We start from the raw sequence: 23,060 nt of genomic DNA, 5'->3' as shown, positions 1-23,060 counted from the left end.
ATTTTTTGGATCCCCCCTATGGGGTTTTCGAAATTCTCCATCTCCTCGGATCAAGTTTTTTTTGGATTCCCCCCTATGGGGTTTTCGAAATTCTCCATCTCCTTGGATCAAGTTTTTTTTGGATTCCCCCCCCTATGGGGTTTTCGAAATTCCTCGGATCAAGTTTTTTGGAATCCCCCCCCTCTGGGGGTAAGCATGCTTACTACAGGTCTAAACATCTTCCCCTTATTATTTTAAAATGAACTAAAAGTTTCCTCTCATTAAGTCAAATGAACTAAAAAAAGCGTGTTTACTCGGCGGTCAGTGACGTCACACATACAAGCTAAATCTTGTCGACTTACCCCTATGTCAGTGACGTCACGTGATGACCGCGCACACAGGTTGAATCTTGTCTACCCTTTTACCCACCCTCCCAAACCCTCACACTCCAACCAACACCTCACAATTTTCACTCATAACCCCCAATTTTTCTCGTTTTAACCCTTTTAGTTCATTAAAGTTAATAAGGGGACACATGCATCAGAAAGTCACCACATCGCTTACATCCACTTTCGTTAAATTCACTACTCACAATTTTACATATTACGAAGTTAAATACGCACTTTTACTTTGAACATCTTCAAAACACTCTCATAAATCATTTGAATACTCACAAAAAATACCTTTATACATTTCCAAACAACACTGAAATACTCCAAAATCATCATTCGAACACCCCCAAATCACCTCTGAATACTCCCAGAACACCTTCAAAACACCCTTGAACACTCTCAAAAACAACATTTGAACACACTCAAAACACCTTTGAACACCTTTGAACATTTCCAAAACACTATTTGAGTACTCCCAAATAAGATTTAACATCTCTAATTTATCTGCACTTACACATTTCATTAAATTACAACTCATCCCTCAGTCTCCAGACTTCACAACATTATCACAAAAACTAACTCAAACACTTTACTTTGAACACCCCCAAAGTACTCTCATAATCATTTGAATACTCACATAAACACCCTGAACACCTTCAAAACACCTTTGAATATCGTTTTAAACTAATTTCATCACAACCCACTTATATCATCTTTTTTCGGTAACTCTAATTCGACTACACTACCCTCATCAATTACCAACAAATTTTACTCGTTTTAACTAATGTCATCACTGTAACCAAGATTTTCACAAAAAAAAAAACTCTGTGACACCTAACACACACGCACACACACACCCCACAACACCCACAATTTTTCTCGTTTTAACCCTTTTAGTTCATTAAAGTTAATAAGGGGACACAGTACATCAGAAAGTCACAACATCCACAACCCACAATTTTTTCTCGTTTTAGCCCTTTTAGTTCATTAAAGTTAATAAGGGGACACACTACATCAGAAAAAGTCCCAACAACAACAACCCACTTATAACATCTTTTTTCGGTATCTCTAGTTCGACAACAACACCCACATCCCACAACACCCACGAACATTTCCAAAACACTATTTGAGTACTCCCAATTACACCACTGATTACTACTAAAACACCACTGAATTCAATCAAAACACCCTTCAACACTTTCAAACACCCTTGAACACCTTCAAAACACTCTTGAACACCTTCAAAATCACCTTTGAACATTTCCAATCAACACTGAAACACTTCCAAAAAACACAATTTGAGTACTCCCAATTACACCACTGAATACTACTAAAACACCGCTGAATTCAATCAAAACACCCTTCAACACCTTCAAAACACCTTTGAACACCTTCAAAACACCTTTGACACCTTCAAAAACACCTTTGAACATTTCCAATCAACACTGAAACACTTCCAAAAAAAACACAATTTGAGTACTCCCAATTACACCACTGAATACTACTAAAACACCGCTGAATTCAATCAAAACACCATTCAACACCTTCAAAACACCTTTGAACACCTTTGAACACCTTCAAAAAAACAACATTTGAACACACTCAAAACACCTTTGAACACCTTTGAACATTTCCAAACAACACTGAAACACTTCCAAAAACACCATTTGAGTACTCCCAAATACACCACTGAATACTAAAAACACCACTGAATACACTCAAAACACCACCAAAATCACCATAAACTAAGATCAACACCCACATCCCACAACACCCACAACCCACAACACCCACAATTTTTTCTCGTTTTATCTAATTTCATCAGAAAGTCACAACACCCACACCCCCCCCCCATTTTTTTCTCGTTTTAACCCTTTTAGTTCATTAAAGTTAATAAGGGGACACACTACATCAGAAAAAGTCCCAACAACAACCCACTTATAACATTTTTTTCGGTATCTCTAGTTCGACAACAACACCCACAACACCCACATCCCACAACACCCATGAACATTTCCAAAACACTATTTGAGTACTCCCAATTACACCACTGATTACTACTAAAACACCGCTGAATTCAATCAAAACACCCTTCAACACCTTCAAACACCCTTGAACACCTTCAAAACACTCTTGAACACTTTTCAAAAACACCTTTGAACATTTCCAATCAACACTGAAACACTTCCAAAAACACCATTTGAGTACTCCCAATTACACCACTGATTACTACTAAAACACCGCTGAATTCAATCAAAACACCCTTCAACACCTTCAAACACCCTTGAACACACTCAAAACACCCTTCAACACCTTCAAAACACCTTTGAACACCTTCAAAACACCTTTGATCACATTCAAAACACTCTCATAATCATTTGAACACACTCAAAACACCTTTGAATAACCTCAAAACACCTTCGAACACCTTCAAAACACCCTTGAACACCCTTGATCACCTTCAAAAAAACAACATTTGAACACACTCAAAACACCTTTGAACACCTTTGAACATTTCCAAACAACACTGAAACACTTCCAAAAACACCATTTGAGTACTCCCAAATACACCACTGAATACTAACACACCACTGAATACACTCAAAACACCACCAAAATCACCATAAACTAAGATCAACACCCACATCCCACAACACCCACAACCCACAACACCCACAATTTTTTCTCGTTTTATCTAATTTCATCAGAAAGTCACAACACCCACACCCCCCATTTTTTTCTCGTTTTAACCCTTTTAGTTCATTAAAGTTAATAAGGGGCCACACTACATCAGAAAAAGTCACAAAAACAACCCACTTATAACGTCTTTTCGGTATCTCTAGTTCGACAACAACACCCACATCCCACATCACCCACATCCCACATCCCCCACACACACACACAGACACACACACACACACACATCCCTAACTTATCCTAACCTAACCTAACCTAACCTTACCTAAATTATCCTAACCTAACCTAACCTAGCCTAACCTAACCTAACTTAACCTAACCTAACCTAACCGAACCTACCCTAACCTAACCTTACCTAACCTAACCTAGCCTAACCTAACCTAACCTAACTTAACCTAACCCAACCTAACCTAACCTAACCTAGCCTAACCTAACTTAACCTAACCTAACCTAACCTACCCTAACCTAACCTAACCTAACCTATCTTAACCTTACCTAACCTAACCTAGCCGAACCTATCCTAACCTAACCTAAAATATATTGGAACACTTCCAAAATACATTAGAGTACTCCAGAATTACTTTGAACGACTCCATTTTTGGATATTTCCAAATTAGTTTTGAAAACTTTATCGTAAAATCGAACATTATTTTCTTGTTGGTAAAACACACTCAATGGTAGAAATATTTACTCGATTTCCGAATAGAAGCACTATCCTCGCTCTGAGAGACTCATTGTGGGTCACCCCAACACATGGTGTAATGCGCTTCACACCCAAGGTAGAACATAACACCTGCGTCAACTCAGGACAGACAGGCGCCAAGTAATGCGGGTAACATCCAAGGTAGAAAATCATCTCTTTCCAGACCAACTGTCTATCCTAACCTAACCTAACCTAACCTAATTCCTAACCTAACCTAACCTCACCTAACCGAACCTAACCTAACTCCATCAATCACCTCTATCCTAACCTAACCTAACCTAACCTAACCCAACCTAACTCCATCAAACACCTCTATCCTAACCTAACCTAACCTATCCTAACCTAACCTAACTCCATCAAACACCTCGAATACTACCTAACTTAACCTAACCTAACCTTACCTAACCTACCGAACCTAACCTAACCTAACCTAACCTATCCTAACCTGTCCCAACCCAACCTAACCTAACCTATCCTAACCTAACCTAACCTAACCTAACCTAACTTATCCTAAGCTAACCTAACCTAACTTATCCTAACCTAACCTATCCTAACCTAACCTAAACACTGACTAACTTTGAACCAACTCTGAACACCACTGATCTTCTTCAAAAAATGCTCTGCACATCATTTGAACACCTTCAAAAAAACACCATCAAACACCTCCGAATACTCCCAAAAAAACACTACTGATTACTACCAAATCACCACTGAATACTACCAATCACCATCAAAATCACCAGAAACTAAGTTTAACATCACCATCTAACATCCTTTTTATAGAAATCCCCTCAAATCACTATAACCAAGAACTCCCTCCCCATTTGGCGCATAAAAAAAAAAGCATGAACACAAACCTAATACGCAAACACTTAGTACATGATCACCATCAACTGAAAACATATCTTATACACACACATAATATAAGACAATCACCAACTACAATCACCCATGTTCACTTACCTCAAAATCACTAATATCACAGAAAACAATCATTTTTATAAACATTTCACACACACACACACAAAAAAAAAAATCATATTTGACAATATCTAAGCGCACTCACCTCACTACCACCAACACACGATGTCTCACCTCACAGGACCGACGAGCTCACCTCCAGTGACGTCACACTCCCATTGTGTTACTTGGTGGTTGGTAACATCACACCTAACCCCCCTTGTTTCAACCTGTTGTACCCTACATTATCTAAGAACACTATATCCAAGACGATTACCAGATTTTATGATCCCCAACACCAAGATCACAGAAAACACACATTTTTATAATTATTCACACAAAAATCACGATCACCAATTCCATATCATGTTTACCGTCATCTATCAACACTAATCACCAAGATCACCAAAAAATCTAAGATCATGCATCTCAAAACTACTATGATCACTGAAAACACTTATTTTTTAAACATTCGCACAAAAATAAGACATACACAAAAATACCACAACACTTCCACCAACATCTATAACATAACATGAGCACTATAACATATCACTATCACAAAAAAAATAATACACAAACACCCACATATTATACATTTCAATTGGAAATTTAAGACATGAGACATACACACCAAATCTAAGACATTCACCTCCAACTAAGACATACACATCACCCTTAAAACTTCCTTCCTTATTCATTCCGCATATCTCCTAGAGCTGTTTTAACCCCGACGGATCCACCACGACGTAGGAGCCAGAGTGTAGTAGGTGGTGTTGGAGTGGTGATGGTTCCTCTGGCTCCTACGTCGTGATGGAACCGTCGGGGTTAAAACAGCTCTAGGAGATATACGGAATGAATAAGGAAGGAAGTTTTAGGGGTGATGTGTATGTCTTAGTTGGAGGTGAATGTCTTAGATTTGGTGTGTATGTCTCATGTCTTAAATTTCCAATTGAAATGTATAATATGTGGGTGTTTGTGTATTATTTTTTTTGTGATAGTGATATGTTATAGTGCTCATGTTATGTTATAGATGTTGGTGGAAGTGTTGTGGTATTTTTGTGTATGTCTTATTTTTGTGCGAATGTTTAAAAAATAAGTGTTTTCAGTGATCATAGTAGTTTTGAGATGCATGATCTTAGATTTTTTGGTGATCTTGGTGATTAGTGTTGATAGATGACGGTAAACATGATATGGAATTGGTGATCGTGATTTTTGTGTGAATAATTATAAAAATGTGTGTTTTCTGTGATCTTGGTGTTGGGGATCATAAAATCTGGTAATCGTCTTGGATATAGTGTTCTTAGATAATGTAGGGTACAACAGGTTGAAACAAGGGGGGTTAGGTGTGATGTTACCAACCACCAAGTAACACAATGGGAGTGTGACGTCACTGGAGGTGAGCTCGTCGGTCCTGTGAGGTGAGACATCGTGTGTTGGTGGTAGTGAGGTGAGTGCGCTTAGATATTGTCAAATATGATTTTTTTTTTGTGTGTGTGTGTGTGAAATGTTTATAAAAATGATTGTTTTCTGTGATATTAGTGATTTTGAGGTAAGTGAACATGGGTGATTGTAGTTGGTGATTGTCTTATATTATGTGTGTGTATAAGATATGTTTTCAGTTGATGGTGATCATGTACTAAGTGTTTGCGTATTAGGTTTGTGTTCATGCTTTTTTTTTTATGCGCCAAATGGGGAGGGAGTTCTTGGTTATAGTGATTTGAGGGGATTTCTATAAAAAGGATGTTAGATGGTGATGTTAAACTTAGTTTCTGGTGATTTTGACGGTGATTGGTAGTATTCAGTGGTGATTTGGTAGTAATCAGTAGTGTTTTTTTGGGAGTATTCGGAGGTGTTTGATGGTGTTTTTTTGAAGGTGTTCAAATGATGTGCAGAGCATTTTTTGAAGAAGATCAGTGGTGTTCAGAGTTGGTTCAAAGTTAGTCAGTGTTTAGGTTAGGTTAGGATAGGTTAGGTTAGGATAAGTTAGGTTAGGTTAGCTTAGGATAAGTTAGGTTAGGTTAGGTTAGGTTAGGTTAGGATAGGTTAGGTTAGGTTGGGTTGGGACAGGTTAGGATAGGTTAGGTTAGGTTAGGTTAGGTTCGGTAGGTTAGGTAAGGTTAGGTTAGGTTAAGTTAGGTAGTATTCGAGGTGTTTGATGGAGTTAGGTTAGGTTAGGATAGGTTAGGTTAGGTTAGGATAGAGGTGTTTGATGGAGTTAGGTTGGGTTAGGTTAGGTTAGGTTAGGTTAGGATAGAGGTGATTGATGGAGTTAGGTTAGGTTCGGTTAGGTGAGGTTAGGTTAGGTTAGGAATTAGGTTAGGTTAGGTTAGGTTAGGATAGACAGTTGGTCTGGAAAGAGATGATTTTCTACCTTGGATGTTACCCGCATTACTTGGCGCCTGTCTGTCCTGAGTTGACGCAGGTGTTATGTTCTACCTTGGGTGTGAAGCGCATTACACCATGTGTTGGGGTGACCCACAATGAGTCTCTCAGAGCGAGGACAGTGCTTCTATTCGGAAATCGAGTAAATATTTCTACCATTGAGTGTGTTTTACCAACAAGAAAATAATGTTCGATTTTACGATAAAGTTTTCAAAACTAATTTGGAAATATCCAAAAATGGAGTCGTTCAAAGTAATTCTGGAGTACTCTAATGTATTTTGGAAGTGTTCCAATATATTTTAGGTTAGGTTAGGATAGGTTCGGCTAGGTTAGGTTAGGTAAGGTTAAGATAGGTTAGGTTAGGTTAGGTTAGGGTAGGTTAGGTTAGGTTAGGTTAAGTTAGGTTAGGCTAGGTTAGGTTAGGTTAGGTTGGGTTAGGTTAAGTTAGGTTAGGTTAGGTTAGGCTAGGTTAGGTTAGGTAAGGTTAGGTTAGGGTAGGTTCGGTTAGGTTAGGTTAGGTTAAGTTAGGTTAGGTTAGGCTAGGTTAGGTTAGGTTAGGATAATTTAGGTAAGGTTAGGTTAGGTTAGGTTAGGTTAGGTTAGGATAAGTTAGGGATGTGTGTGTGTGTGTGTGTGGGGGATGTGGGATGTGGGTGATGTGGGATGTGGGTGTTGTTGTCGAACTAGAGATACCGAAAAGACGTTATAAGTGGGTTGTTTTTGTGACTTTTTCTGATGTAGTGTGGCCCCTTATTAACTTTAATGAACTAAAAGGGTTAAAACGAGAAAAAAATGGGGGGTGTGGGTGTTGTGACTTTCTGATGAAATTAGATAAAACGAGAAAAAATTGTGGGTGTTGTGGGTTGTGGGTGTTGTGGGATGTGGGTGTTGATCTTAGTTTATGGTGATTTTGGTGGTGTTTTGAGTGTATTCAGTGGTGTGTTAGTATTCAGTGGTGTATTTGGGAGTACTCAAATGGTGTTTATGGAAGTGTTTCAGTGTTGTTTGGAAATGTTCAAAGGTGTTCAAAGGTGTTTTGAGTGTGTTCAAATGTTGTTTTTTTGAAGGTGATCAAGGGTGTTCAAGGGTGTTTTGAAGGTGTTCGAAGGTGTTTTGAGGTTATTCAAAGGTGTTTTGAGTGTGTTCAAATGATTATGAGAGTGTTTTGAATGTGATCAAAGGTGTTTTGAAGGTGTTCAAAGGTGTTTTGAAGGTGTTGAAGGGTGTTTTGAGTGTGTTCAAGGGTGTTTGAAGGTGTTGAAGGGTGTTTTGATTGAATTCAGCGGTGTTTTAGTAGTAATCAGTGGTGTAATTGGGAGTACTCAAATGGTGTTTTTGGAAGTGTTTCAGTGTTGATTGGAAATGTTCAAAGGTGTTTTTGAAAAGTGTTCAAGAGTGTTTTGAAGGTGTTCAAGGGTGTTTGAAGGTGTTGAAGGGTGTTTTGATTGAATTCAGCGGTGTTTTAGTAGTAATCAGTGGTGTAATTGGGAGTACTCAAATAGTGTTTTGGAAATGTTCATGGGTGTTGTGGGATGTGGGTGTTGTGGGTGTTGTTGTCGAACTAGAGATACCGAAAAAAAATGTTATAAGTGGGTTGTTGTTGGGACTTTTTCTGATGTAGTGTGTCCCCTTATTAACTTTAATGAACTAAAAGGGTTAAAACGAGAAAAAAATGGGGGGGGGGGGGGTGTGGGTGTTGTGACTTTCTGATGAAATTAGATAAAACGAGAAAAAATTGTGGGTGTTGTGGGTTGTGGGTGTTGTGGGATGTGGGTGTTGATCTTAGTTTATGGTGATTTTGGTGGTGTTTTGAGTGTATTCAGTGGTGTTTTTAGTATTCAGTGGTGTATTTGGGAGTACTCAAATGGTGTTTTTGGAAGTGTTTCAGTGTTGTTTGGAAATGTTCAAAGGTGTTCAAAGGTGTTTTGAGTGTGTTCAAATGTTGTTTTTTTGAAGGTGTTCAAAGGTGTTCAAAGGTGTTTTGAAGGTGTTGAATGGTGTTTTGATTGAATTCAGCGGTGTTTTAGTAGTATTCAGTGGTGTAATTGGGAGTACTCAAATTGTGTTTTTTTTGGAAGTGTTTCAGTGTTGATTGGAAATGTTCAAAGGTGTTTTTGAAGGTGTCAAAGGTGTTTTGAAGGTGTTCAAAGGTGTTTTGAAGGTGTTGAAGGGTGTTTTGATTGAATTCAGCGGTGTTTTAGTAGTATTCAGTGGTGTAATTGGGAGTACTCAAATTGTGTTTTTTGGAAGTGTTTCAGTGTTGATTGGAAATGTTCAAAGGTGATTTTGAAGGTGTTCAAGAGTGTTTTGAAGGTGTTCAAGGGTGTTTGAAAGTGTTGAAGGGTGTTTTGATTGAATTCAGTGGTGTTTTAGTAGTAATCAGTGGTGTAATTGGGAGTACTCAAATAGTGTTTTGGAAATGTTCGTGGGTGTTGTGGGATGTGGGTGTTGTTGTCGAACTAGAGATACCGAAAAAAGATGTTATAAGTGGGTTGTTGTTGTTGGGACTTTTTCTGATGTAGTGTGTCCCCTTATTAACTTTAATGAACTAAAAGGGCTAAAACGAGAAAAAATTGTGGGTTGTGGATGTTGTGACTTTCTGATGTACTGTGTCCCCTTATTAACTTTAATGAACTAAAAGGGTTAAAACGAGAAAAATTGTGGGTGTTGTGGGGTGTGTGTGTGCGTGTGTGTTAGGTGTCACAGAGTTTTTTTTTTGTGAAAATCTTGGTTACAGTGATGACATTAGTTAAAACGAGTAAAATTTGTTGGTAATTGATGAGGGTAGTGTAGTCGAATTAGAGTTACCGAAAAAAGATGATATAAGTGGGTTGTGATGAAATTAGTTTAAAACGATATTCAAAGGTGTTTTGAAGGTGTTCAGGGTGTTTATGTGAGTATTCAAATGATTATGAGAGTACTTTGGGGGTGTTCAAAGTAAAGTGTTTGAGTTAGTTTTTGTGATAATGTTGTGAAGTCTGGAGACTGAGGGATGAGTTGTAATTTAATGAAATGTGTAAGTGCAGATAAATTAGAGATGTTAAATCTTATTTGGGAGTACTCAAATAGTGTTTTGGAAATGTTCAAAGGTGTTCAAAGGTGTTTTGAGTGTGTTCAAATGTTGTTTTTGAGAGTGTTCAAGGGTGTTTTGAAGGTGTTCTGGGAGTATTCAGAGGTGATTTGGGGGTGTTCGAATGATGATTTTGGAGTATTTCAGTGTTGTTTGGAAATGTATAAAGGTATTTTTTGTGAGTATTCAAATGATTTATGAGAGTGTTTTGAAGATGTTCAAAGTAAAAGTGCGTATTTAACTTCGTAATATGTAAAATTGTGAGTAGTGAATTTAACGAAAGTGGATGTAAGCGATGTGGTGACTTTCTGATGCATGTGTCCCCTTATTAACTTTAATGAACTAAAAGGGTTAAAACGAGAAAAATTGGGGGTTATGAGTGAAAATTGTGAGGTGTTGGTTGGAGTGTGAGGGTTTGGGAGGGTGGGTAAAAGGGTAGACAAGATTCAACCTGTGTGCGCGGTCATCACGTGACGTCACTGACATAGGGGTAAGTCGACAAGATTTAGCTTGTATGTGTGACGTCACTGACCGCCGAGTAAACACGCTTTTTTTAGTTCATTTGACTTAATGAGAGGAAACTTTTAGTTCATTTTAAAATAATAAGGGGAAGATGTTTAGACCTGTAGTAAGCATGCTTACCCCCAGAGGGGGGGGATTCCAAAAAACTTGATCCGAGGAATTTCGAAAACCCCATAGGGGGGGGAATCCAAAAAAAACTTGATCCAAGGAGATGGAGAATTTCGAAAACCCCATAGGGGGGAATCCAAAAAAAACTTGATCCGAGGAGATGGAGAATTTCGAAAACCCCATAGGGGGGATCCAAAAAATTGTATTGTCGAGAAATTTTTGGGGTTGGGGGGTGAAAGTGGGAGGGGGATCCGAGGAGATGGAGACTTTGATATTGAGAAATTTTTTGGGAATGGGGGGTGAAAGGAGGGGTACCCAAAAAACTTGATCCGAGGAATTGGAGAATTTAGAAAACCCCATAGGGGGGAATCCAAAAACTTTGATCCAAGGAGATGGAGAATTTCGAAAAAAAACCCCAGAGGGGGGAATGCAAAAAAAACTTGGTAATATTGAGAAATTTTTGGGAGTGGGGGGGTGGGGTGGAAGGAGGGGTACCCAAAAAAACCTTGATCCAAGGAGATGGAGAATTTCGAAAACCCCATAGGGGGGGAATCCAAAAAAACTTGAGATCCGAGGAAGTGGAGACTTTGATTTCGATAAATTTTGGGATGGGGGGTGAAAGTGGGAGGGGGAACCTCAAAAATTTGATCTGAGGAGATGGAGAGCACAAGAAAATGAAATTCAAAAAAAAATCGGAAAAAAATTCGAGGCGCGGGGGCGATCCGGACGACGCTGCAGAAGGCGCGGGCGGGGGTCGCGAAGGGCGCGGGCGGGCGCGCGGGCGGGGCGGGGCGCACGGGTGGGCGCGCGGGCGGGGGTCGCGAAGGGCGCGGGCGGGCGCGTGGGTGGGCGCGCGGCGCGACGGCGGGGTCGCGAAGGGGGGGGGGGGTCGTGGGTGGGGGTATTGGTTGGGGGGTCAAGGGTGAGGTAGTCTCGAGGGCGAGGTCATGGTCAAAACCGGAAGTAACACCTAGGTGTGAAAAGGTGACCCTCCAGCTGCTGGTCCTAGACCGGATACACCGCTCAGTGGAAGGCCCTAAACCGGATACACCGCTCAGTGGAAGGCCTAAACCGGATACACCGCTCAGTGGAAGGCCCCTAAACCGGATACACCGCTCAGTGGAAAAATCGACTACTTATATATATATATATATATATATATATATATATATATATATACATACATACATACACACACACACACACACACACACACACATATATATATATATATATATATATATATATATATATATATATATATATATATATATATATATATATATATATATATATATATATATATATATATATATATATATATATATATATATATATATATATATATATACATATATATATATATATATATATATACATATATATATATATATATATATATATATATATATATATATATATATATATATATATATATATATATATATATATATATATATTATTTAAAATTTCTAACTTAACTCTTGCAGGTGCGTTTGTTAAGAACAAGAATAACATCTACAAATGTTCTGCTGAACACTGAGAGAACATTGAACAATAAGAGAACACTGAGAGAACATGTACCCCGAAACACCTACTACTCAGGTACCTGGCAACACCTAGGACTCATGTACCTGGCAACACCTAGGACTCAGGTACCTGGCAACACCTGGGACTCAGGTACCTAGCAACACCTAGGACTCAGGTACCTGGCAACACTTAGGACTCAGGTACCTAGCAACACCTAGGATTCAGATACCTTGCAACACCTAGGACTCAGGTACCTAGCAACACCTAGGGCTCAGGTACCTAGCAACACCTAGGACTCAGGTACCTAGCAACACCTAGGATTCAGGTACCTAGCAACACCTAGGACTCAGGTACCTGGCAACACCTAGGATTCAGGTACCTAGCAACACCTAGGACTCAGGTATCTGGCAACACCTAGGACTCAGGCACCTAGCAGCACCCAGGGCTCAGGTACCTAGCAACACCTAGGACTCAGGCACCTAGCAACACCTAGGACTCAGGTGCTTAGAAATACCTAGGACTCAGGTACCTAGCAACACCTAAGACTCAGGTACCTAGCAAGACCTAGGACTCAGGTACCTAGCAACACCTAAGGCTTAGGTACCTAGCAACACCTAGGACTCAGGTACCTAGTAACACCTAGGACACAGGTACCTAGCAACACCTAGAACTCAGGTACCTACCAACACCTAGGACATAGGTACCTAGCAACACCTGGGACACAGGTACCTACCAACACCTGGGACACAGGTACCTAGCAACACCTGGGACTCAGGTACGTAACAACACCTAGGACTCAGGTACCTAGCAACACCTAGGACTCAGGTACCTATCAACACCTAGGACTCAGGTACCTATCAACTCCTAGAACTCAAGTACCTAGCAACACCCAGGACACAGGTACCTAGCAACACCTGGGGCACAGGTACCTAGCAACACCTACAGGATGAGTAGGATCTTCGGAAACCGGAAGTCCTACCTATTGGACCACACTATGGATGATGTACCTCTTAAGGACTTGAAAGAAAGGTCATTAGGACGCTCAACCATCCCTACCATCAGCGGAAAGTAGGTACTGCATTATGTCCTTGGTAGAAACTAAGTTCTGTTGTAGGTAAATGCCAGATTGTCTAGGAAACAGGTATAGGATTCTCTAGGAAGCAGGTACTAGATAATCTAGGAAGTAGGTGTAGGATTCTCTAGGAAGCAGGTACTCTATACTTTTGGAAGCAGGTACTGGATCCTCTGGGAAGCCTTCACTAGATCCTCTAGGAAGCAGGTACTGAATCCTCTAGGAAGAAGGTACTTTACCCTCTAGAAAACAGGTACAGGATCCTCTAGGAAGAAGGTACAGGATTCTCTAGGAACCAGGTACTGGATCCTCTAGGAATCAGGTACTGGATCATCAAGGAACCGGGTACTGGGTCCTCTAGGAACCAGGTACTGGATCCTCTAGGAACCAGGTACTGGAACCTCTAGGAAGCAGGTACTGGATCATGTTGGAAGCAGGTACTGGATTCTCTAGGTGCTAGGTACTGAAATACGTCATTGATATGTCCTGCGTCAACTAGGTACTCGTTCCTGAATGCCTCTGACTGGTGTTGAATCGTCCGTTCATAATCTGTTTGAGGCTCTTTACTGACTGTTTCAGGCTGTCTACTGTCTGTTTGAGGCTGTCTACTGACTGTATGAGGGTGTCTACTGACTGTTTGATTCTATCTACTGACTGTTTGAGGCTGTCTACTGTCTGTTTGAGGCTGTCTACTGACTGTTTGAGGCTATCTACTGACTGTATGAGGGTGTCTACTGACTGTTTGATTCTATCTACTGACTGTTTGAGGCTGTCTGTCTGTTTGAGGCTGTCTACTGACTGTTTGAGACTGTCTACTGACTGTTTGAGGCTGTCTACTGTCTGTTTGAGGCTGTCTACTGACTGTCTAAGGGTGTTTACTGACTATTTGAGGCTGTCTACTGTCTGTTTGAGGCTGCCTACTGACTGTCTAAGGGTGTTTACTGACTGTTTGAGGCTGTCTACTGACTGTTTGGGGCTGTCTACTGTCTGTTTGAGACTGTCTGCTGACTGTCTAAGGGTGTCTACTGACTGTTTGAGGCTGTCTACTGACTGAGGCTTTCTACTGACTGAGGCTATCTACTGACTGTTTGAGGCTACCTGGAGGGAATTCCGGGAATCAACGCCCCCGCAGCCCGGTACACGACCAGGCCTCACAGTGAATCAGGACGTGACCAACTAGGCTGTTACTGCTGGGCGCACGTAGTCCAACGTACGAACCACATGCCGGCTGATCTGGCACCGACTTTAAGTATCTGTACAGCAGTCCTTTGAAGGCAGCCAGGCGCTTATTGGTAAGTCCCCTTATGACTGGTGGGAGGCTGTTGAAGAGTCTTGGGCCCCGGACACTTATTGCGTTTTCTCTAAGTGTACCAATGGCTCCCCTACTTTTCAATAGGGGTATTTTACACTTACTGCCCAGTCTTTTACTTTCGTAGGGAGTGATTTCTGTGTGGAGATTCGGTACCATTCCTTCTAGGATTTTCCAAGTGTAGATTATGATATATCTCCCTCGCCTACGTTCCAGCGAGTACAAGTCAAGTGCTTCCAAGTGTTCCCAGTAGTTGAGGTGTTTGATGGAACTTATACGTGCAGTAAAGGTTCTCTGTACACTCTATAGATCTGCAATTTCACCTGCTTTGAACGGAGATGTTAATGTGCAGCAGTATTCCATCCTAGAGAGAACAAGTGATTTGAAAAGGATCATCACTGGCTTGGCATCTCTTGTTTTGAACGTTCTCATTATCCATCCTATCATTTTCTGTGCAGTCGTGATTGTGGCACTGTTGTGATCCTTGAAAGTGAGATTCTCAGACATTACCACTCCCAGGTCCCTCACATTATTTTTACGCTCTATTGTGTGATTGGAGTTTGTAGTATTCTCAGTTCTAGTTATTATCTCCTCCAGTTTTCCATAACGGAGTAGTTGGAATTTGTCTTCAGTGAACATCATATTGTTCTCTGTTGCCCACTGGAAAACTTGGTTTATATCTTCTTGGAGGTTAACAGTGTCCTCAGTGGATGACAGTCTCATGCAGATCCTAGTATTGTCTGCAAGGAATGATACGGTGCTGTGGAATACATCTCTGTCTATGTCTGATATGAGGATGAGGAACAGAATGGGGGCGAGTACTGTGCCTTGTGGAACAGAGCTCTTCACTATGGCAGCCTCCGATTTAACTCTGTTGACCACTACTCTTTGTGTTCGATTTGTTAGAAAATTGAAGATCCATCTCCCCACTTTACCAGTTATTCCTTTAGCACGTATTTTGTGCGCTAATACGCCATGATCGCACTTGTCAAAGGCTTTTGGAAAGTCTGTATATTACATCTGCAGTCTGTTTTTCTTCCAGTGCATCCAAGCCCATATCATAGTGATTCAGTAGTTGCGAGAGGCAGGAGCGACCTGCCCTGAACCCATGTTGCCCTGGATTGTGCAGTTTTTGGGAATCCAAGTGGTTTGCAATCGTGCTTCTTAGCACTCTTTCAAAGATTTTTACGATGTGGGACGTTAGAGCTATTGGTCTATAGTTCTTAGCTAAAGCCTTGCCGCCACCTTAATGGAGTGGGGATATGTCCGTTGTTTTTGGTGATTGGAATTTCACGCGTGTCTAAGTTCCTTCTGTCCACTGACTGTCTGAGGCTGTCTACTGACTGTTTGAGGTTGTCTACTGTCTCTCTGGACACCGCAGAAGCGGTATCTGATGTATTATTATCCTGTTTAGGTGTTTTTTGAAGTGTGTCGGGGCCTGTTGGAAACTGAGCAGGTGGTTTAAATGGTCTTTTGTCCCGATTTGTCTGCTCTGTTTGGCAGCATGTTTGTTTCGTAGCAGTAAATAGATACCTTGGTGTTAGTTGACTATTGTGGGGCAGAATCCTGGGTATAGATAGGCCCAAGGGCACTCTCTATCACCCTGATCTCTGGTATATTTCAGGGATGGTCCCCCGTCATATCAAGCAACGGTGGGCAGGTTTGTCGAGACAGCGAGTCAGAGACGGGATCGTCACCGCTCACACCTGGTAGTGTACTGCATCATGTTTGTTATGGCAATAGGTATGTCCTCTATCCTGGGTATGTGGCCCTACCTACACGAAGAGGTGAGTACACACAATATATATATATATATATATATATATATATATATATATATATATATATATATATATATATATATATATATATATATATATATATATATATATATATATATATATATATATATATATATATATATGTCGTGCCGAATAGGCAGAACTGGCGATCTTGGCTTAAATAGCAACGTTCATCTTGCCATATAGGACAAGTGAAAATTTGTGTATGCAATAATTTCGCAAAAATCATTCTGAACCTAACGAAAAAATATATTTAATTGTGTTTGTTTAGTATTAAATTATTGTAAACGTATTTAAAATATATTTAGTTGGGTTAGGCTAAAATAATTTGTTCTTGTTATAATAAGGTTAGGTAAGTTTTCTAAGATTCTTTTGGTGCAAAATTAAAATTTTTTTTACATTAACATTAATGAAAAATATATATCTTTAAACGTATAAGAGAAAATTTTAGAAAGTACTTAATTTTAAATGAGTTCTTGCTAATTGACCAGTTTTACATATTCGGCACGATATATATATATATATATATATATATATATATATATATATATATATATATATATATATATATATATATATATATATATATATATATATATATATATATATATATATACATACATACATACATATATATATATATATATATATATATATATATATATATATATATATATATATATATATATATATATATATATATATATATATTTCAACAAGTTGGTCGTCTCCCACCGAGGCAGGGTGACCCAAAAAAGAAAGAAAATCCCCAAAAAGAAAATACTTTCATCATCATTCAACACTTTCAGCACACTCACACATTATCACTGCTTTTGCAGAGGTGCTCAGAATACAACAGTCTAGAAGCATAAACATATAAAGATACACAACATATCCCTCCAAACCGCCAATATCCCAAACCCCTCCTTTAAAGTGCAGGCATTGTACTTCCCATTTCCAGGACTCAAGTCCGACTATATGAAAATAACCGGTTTCCCTGAATCCCTTCACTAAATATTACCCTGCTCACACTCCAACAGATCGTCAGGTCCCAAGTATCATTCGTCTCCATTCACTCCTATCTAACACGCTCATGCACGCTTGCTGGAAGTCCAAGCCCCTCGCCCACAAAACCTCATTTACCCCCTCTTTCCAACCCTTTCGAGGACGACCCCTACCCCTCTTTCCTTCCCCTATAGATTTATATGCTTTCCATGTCATTCTACTTTGATCCATTCTCTCTAAATGACCAAACCACCTCAACAACCCTTCTTCTGCCCTCTGACTAATGCATTTATTAACTCCACACCTTCTCCTAATTTCCACACTCCGAATTTTCTGCATAATATTTACACCACACATTGCCCTTAGACAGGAAATCTCCACTGCCTCCAACCGTCTCCTCGCTGCTGCATTTACCACCCAAGCTTCACATCCATATAAGAGTGTTGGTACTACTATACTTTCATACATTCCCTTCTTTGCCTCCATAGATAACGTTTTTTGACTCCACATATACCTCAACGCACCACTCACCTTTTTTCCCTCATCAATTCTATGATTAACCTCATCCTTCATAAATCCATCCGCCGACACGTCAACTCCCAAGTATCTGAAAACATTCACTTCTTCCATACTCCTCCTCCCCAATTTGATATCCATTTTTTCTTTATCTAAATCATTTGATACCCTCATCACCTTACTCTTTTCTATGTTCACTTTCAACTTTCTACCTTTGCACACATTCTCAAACTCATCCACTAACCTTTGCAATTTTTCTTTAGAATCTCCCATAAGCACAGTATCATCAGCAAAAAGTAACTGTGTCAATTCCCATTTTGAATTTGATTCCCCATAATTTAATCCCACCCCTCTCCCGAACACCCTAGCATTTACTTCTTTTACAACCCCATCTATAAATATATTAAACAACCATGGTGACATTACACATCCCTGTCTAAGACCTACTTTTACCGGGAAGTATTCTCCCTCTCTTCTACACACCCTAACCTGAGCCTCACTATCCTCATAAAAGCTCTTTACAGCATTTAGTAACTTACCACCTATTCCATATACTTGCAACATCTGCCACATTGCTCCTCTATCCACTCTATCATATGCCTTTTCTAAATCCATAAATGCAATAAAAACTTCACTACCTTTATCTAAATACTGTTCACATATATGCTTCAATGTAAACACTTGATCTACACATCCCCTACCCACTCTGAAACCTCCTTGCTCATCCGCAATTCTACATTTTGTCTTACCTCTAATTCTTTCAATTATAACTCTACCGTATACTTTTCCTGGTATACTCAGTAAACTTATTCCTCTATAATTTTTACAATCTCTTTTGTCCCCTTTCCCTTTATATAAAGGGACTATACATGCTCTCTGCCAATCCCTAGGTACCTTCCCCTCTTTCATACATTTATTAAACAAAAGTACCAACCACTCCAACACTATATCCCCCCCTGCTTTTAACATTTCTGTCATGATCCCATCAGTTCCAGCTGCTTTACCCCCTTTCATTCTACGTAATGCCTCACGTACCTCCACCACACTTACATTCTGCTCTTCTTCACTCCTAAAAGATGGTATACCTCCCTGGCCAGTGCATGAAATTACCGCCTCCCTTTCTTCCTTAACATTTAAAAGTTCCTCAAAATATTCTCGCCATCTACCTAAAACCTCCCTCTCCCCATCTACTAACTCCCCTACTCTGTTTTTAACGGACAAATCCATACTTTCCCTAGGCTTTCTTAACTTGTTTAACTCACTCCAAAATTTTTTCTTATTTTCATTAAAATTTCTTGACAGTGCCTCTCCCACTCTTTCATCTGCTCTCCTTTTGCACTCTCTCGCCACTCTCTTCACCTTTCTTTTACTCTCCATATACTCTGCTCTTCTTATAACACTTCTGCTTTGTAAAAACCTCTCATAAGCTACCTTTTTCTCTTTTATCACACCCTTTACTTCATCATTCCACCAATCACTCCTCTTTCCTCCTGCCCCCACCCTCCTATAACCACAAACTTCTGCCCCACATTCTAATACTGCATTTTTAAAATTATTCCAACCCTCTTCAACCCCCCCACTACTCATCTTTGCACTAGCCCACCTTTCTGCCAATATTCGCTTATATCTCGCCCGAACTTCCTCCTCCCTTAGTTTATACACTTTCACCTCCCTCTTACTTGTTGTTGCCACCTTCCTCTTTTCCCATCTACCTCTTACTCTAACTGTAGCTACAACTAAATAATGATCTGACATATCAGTTGCCCCTCTATAAACATGTACATCCTGGAGCCTACCCATCAACCTTTTATCCACCAATACATAATCTAACAAACTACTTTCATTACGTGCTACATCATACCTTGTATATTTATTTATCCTCTTTTTCATAAAATATGTATTACTTATTACCAAATTTCTTTCTACACATAGCTCAATTAAAGGCTCCCCATTTACATTTACCCCTGGCACCCCAAAATTACCTACTACTCCCTCCATAACATTTTTACCCACTTTAGCATTGAAATCCCCAACCACAAGTACTCTCACACTTAGTTCAAAACTCCCCACGCATTCACTCAACATTTCCCAGAATCTCTCTCCTCTACACTTCATTCTTCTCCAGGTGCATACACGCTTACTATAACCCACTTTTCACATCCAATCTTTATTTTACTCCACATAATCCTTGAATTTATGCATTTGTAGTCCCTCTTTTCATGCCATAGCTTATCCTTCAACATTATTGCTACTCCTTCTTTAGCTCTAACTCTATTTGAAACCCCTGACCTAATCCCATTTATTCCTCTCCATTGAAACTCTCCCACCCCCTTCAACTTTGTTTCACTTAAAGCCAGGACATCCAGTTTCTTCTCATTCATAACATCCACAATCATCTCTTTCTTATCATTTGCACAACATCCACGCACATTCAGACTTCCCACTTTGACAATTTTCTTCTTCTTATTCTTATATATATATATTCTTATATATATATATATATATATATATATATATATATATATATATATATATATATATATATATATATATATATATATATATATATATATATATATATATATATATATATATATATATATATATATATAGGTAGTAGGTTGGTAGACAGCAACCACCCAGGGAAGTACTACCGTCCTGCCAGATGACTGTGAAACAAAAACCTGTAACTGTTTTGCATGATGGTAGGATTGCTGGTTTCTTTTTCTGTCTCATAAACACGCTAGATAACAGGGATATCTTGCTACTCCTACTTACACTTTGGTCACACTTCACAGACACGCACATGCATATATATATATACATACATCTAGGTTTTTCTCCTTTTTCTAAATAGCTCTTGTTCTTTTTTATTTCTTCTATTGTCCATGGGGAAGTGGAAAAGAATCTTTCCTCCGTAAGCCATGCGTGTCGTATGAGGCGACTAAAATGCCGGGAGCAATGGGCTAGTAACCCCTTCTCCTGTATACATTTACTAAAAAAGAGAAGAAGAAAAACTTTATAAAACTGGGATGCTTAAATGTGCGTGGATGTAGTGCGGATGACAAGAAAGAGATGATTGCTGATATTATGAATGAAAAGAAGTTGGATGTCCTGGCTCTAAGCGAAACAAAGCTGAAGGGGGTAGGAGAGTTTCAGTGGGGGGAAATAAATGGGATTAAATCTGGAGTATCTGAGAGAGTTAGAGCAAAGGAAGGGGTAGCAGTAATGTTAAATGATCAGTTATGGAAGGAGAAAAGAGAATATGAATGTGTAAATTCAAGAATTATGTGGATTAAAGTAAAGGTTGGATGCGAGAAGTGGGTCATAATAAGCGTGTATGCACCTGGAGAAGAGAGGAATGCAGAGGAGAGAGAGAGATTTTGGGAGATGTTAAGTGAATGTATAGGAGCCTTTGAACCAAGTGAGAGAGTAATTGTGGTAGGGGACCTGAATGCTAAAGTAGGAGAAACTTTTAGAGAGGGTGTGGTAGGTAAGTTTGGGGTGCCAGGTGTAAATGATAATGGGAGCCCTTTGATTGAACTTTGTATAGAAAGGGGTTTAGTTATAGGTAATACATATTTTAAGAAAAAGAGGATAAATAAGTATACACGATATGATGTAGGGCGAAATGACAGTAGTTTGTTGGATTATGTATTGGTAGATAAAAGACTGTTGAGTAGACTTCAGGATGTACATGTTTATAGAGGGGCCACAGATATATCAGATCACTTTCTAGTTGTAGCTACACTGAGAGTAAAAGGTAGATGGGATACAAGGAGAATAGAAGCATCAGGGAAGAGAGAGGTGAAGGTTTATAAACTAAAAGAGGTGGCAGTTAGGGTAAGATATAAACAGCTATTGGAGGATAGATGGGCTAATGAGAGCATAGGCAATGGGGTCGAAGAGGTATGGGGTAGGTTTAAAAATGTAGTGTTAGAGTGTTCAGCAGAAGTTTGTGGTTACAGGAAAGTGGGTGCAGGAGGGAAGAGGAGTGATTGGTGGAATGATGATGTAAAGAGAGTAGTAAGGGAGAAAAAGTTAGCATATGAGAAGTTTTTACAAAGTAGAAGTGATGCAAGGAGGGAAGAGTATATGGAGAAAAAGAGAGAGGTTAAGAGAGTGGTGAAGCAATGTAAAAAGAGAGCAAATGAGAGAGTGGGTGAGATGTTATCAACAAATTTTGTTGAAAATAAGAAAAAGTTTTGGAGTGAGATTAACAAGTTAAGAAAGCCTAGAGAACAAATGGATTTGTCAGTTAAAAATAGGAGAGGAGAGTTATTAAATGGAGAGTTAGAGGTATTGGGAAGATGGAGGGAATATTTTGAGGAATTGTTAAATGTTGATGAAGATAGGGAAGCTGTGATTTCGTGTATAGGGCAAGGAGGAATAACATCTTGTAGGAGTGAGGAAGAGTCAGTTGTGAGTGTGGGGGAAGTTCGTGAGGCAGTAGGTAAAATGAAAGGGGGTAAGGCAGCCGGGATTGATGGGATAAAGATAGAAATGTTAAAAGCAGGTGGGGATATAGTTTTGGAGTGGTTGGTGCAATTATTTAATAAATGTATGGGAGAGGGTAAGGTACCTAGGGATTGGCAGAGAGCATGCATAGTTCCTTTGTATAAAGGCAAAGGGGATAAAAGAGAGTGCAAAAATTATAGGGGGATAAGTCTGTTGAGTGTACCTGGTAAAGTGTATGGTAGAGTTATAATTGAAAGAATTAAGAGTAAGACGGAGAATAGGATAGCAGATGAACAAGGAGGCTTTAGGAAAGGTAGGGGGTGTGTGGACCAAGTGTTTACAGTGAAACATATAAGTGAACAGTATTTAGATAAGGCTAAAGAGGTCTTTGTGGCATTTATGGATTTGGAAAAGGCGTATGACAGGGTGGATAGGGGGGCAATGTGGCAGATGTTGCAAGTGTATGGTGTAGGAGGTAGGTTACTGAAAGCAGTGAAGAGTTTTTACGAGGATAGTGAGGCTCAAGTTAGAGTATGTAGGAAAGAGGGAAAT

General features: G+C 39.5%; 1 protein-coding gene across 6 annotated transcripts in view; it reads left to right on the top strand.

Moving 5' to 3' along the window:
- Positions 1 to 23,060, top strand: part of LOC128697053 (major facilitator superfamily domain-containing protein 8) — a 90,757-nt gene that overhangs the window by 24,728 nt on the left and 42,969 nt on the right. For 2 of the 6 annotated variants that reach the window (XM_070095305.1, XM_070095306.1), the window contains exons 2-3: positions 12,307 to 13,414; positions 16,352 to 16,514. In XM_070095305.1, coding sequence (XP_069951406.1) covers positions 13,293 to 13,414; positions 16,352 to 16,514 — 285 coding nt within the window. In that variant the 5' untranslated portion in view covers positions 12,307 to 13,292. Of the gene's footprint in view, positions 1 to 12,306; positions 13,419 to 16,351; positions 16,515 to 23,060 lie in introns of those variants that run through there. The other 4 variants (XM_053788573.2, XM_053788574.2, XM_070095307.1 and 1 more) reach the window with 3 other exon arrangements.

The sequence above is a fragment of the Cherax quadricarinatus genome, chromosome 49, assembly GCF_038502225.1.
Source record: "Cherax quadricarinatus isolate ZL_2023a chromosome 49, ASM3850222v1, whole genome shotgun sequence".
NCBI lineage: Eukaryota > Metazoa > Arthropoda > Malacostraca > Decapoda > Parastacidae > Cherax > Cherax quadricarinatus.
The sequence above is the reverse complement of the archived record's forward strand: the minus strand, read 5'-3'. Positions and strand labels throughout refer to the sequence as shown.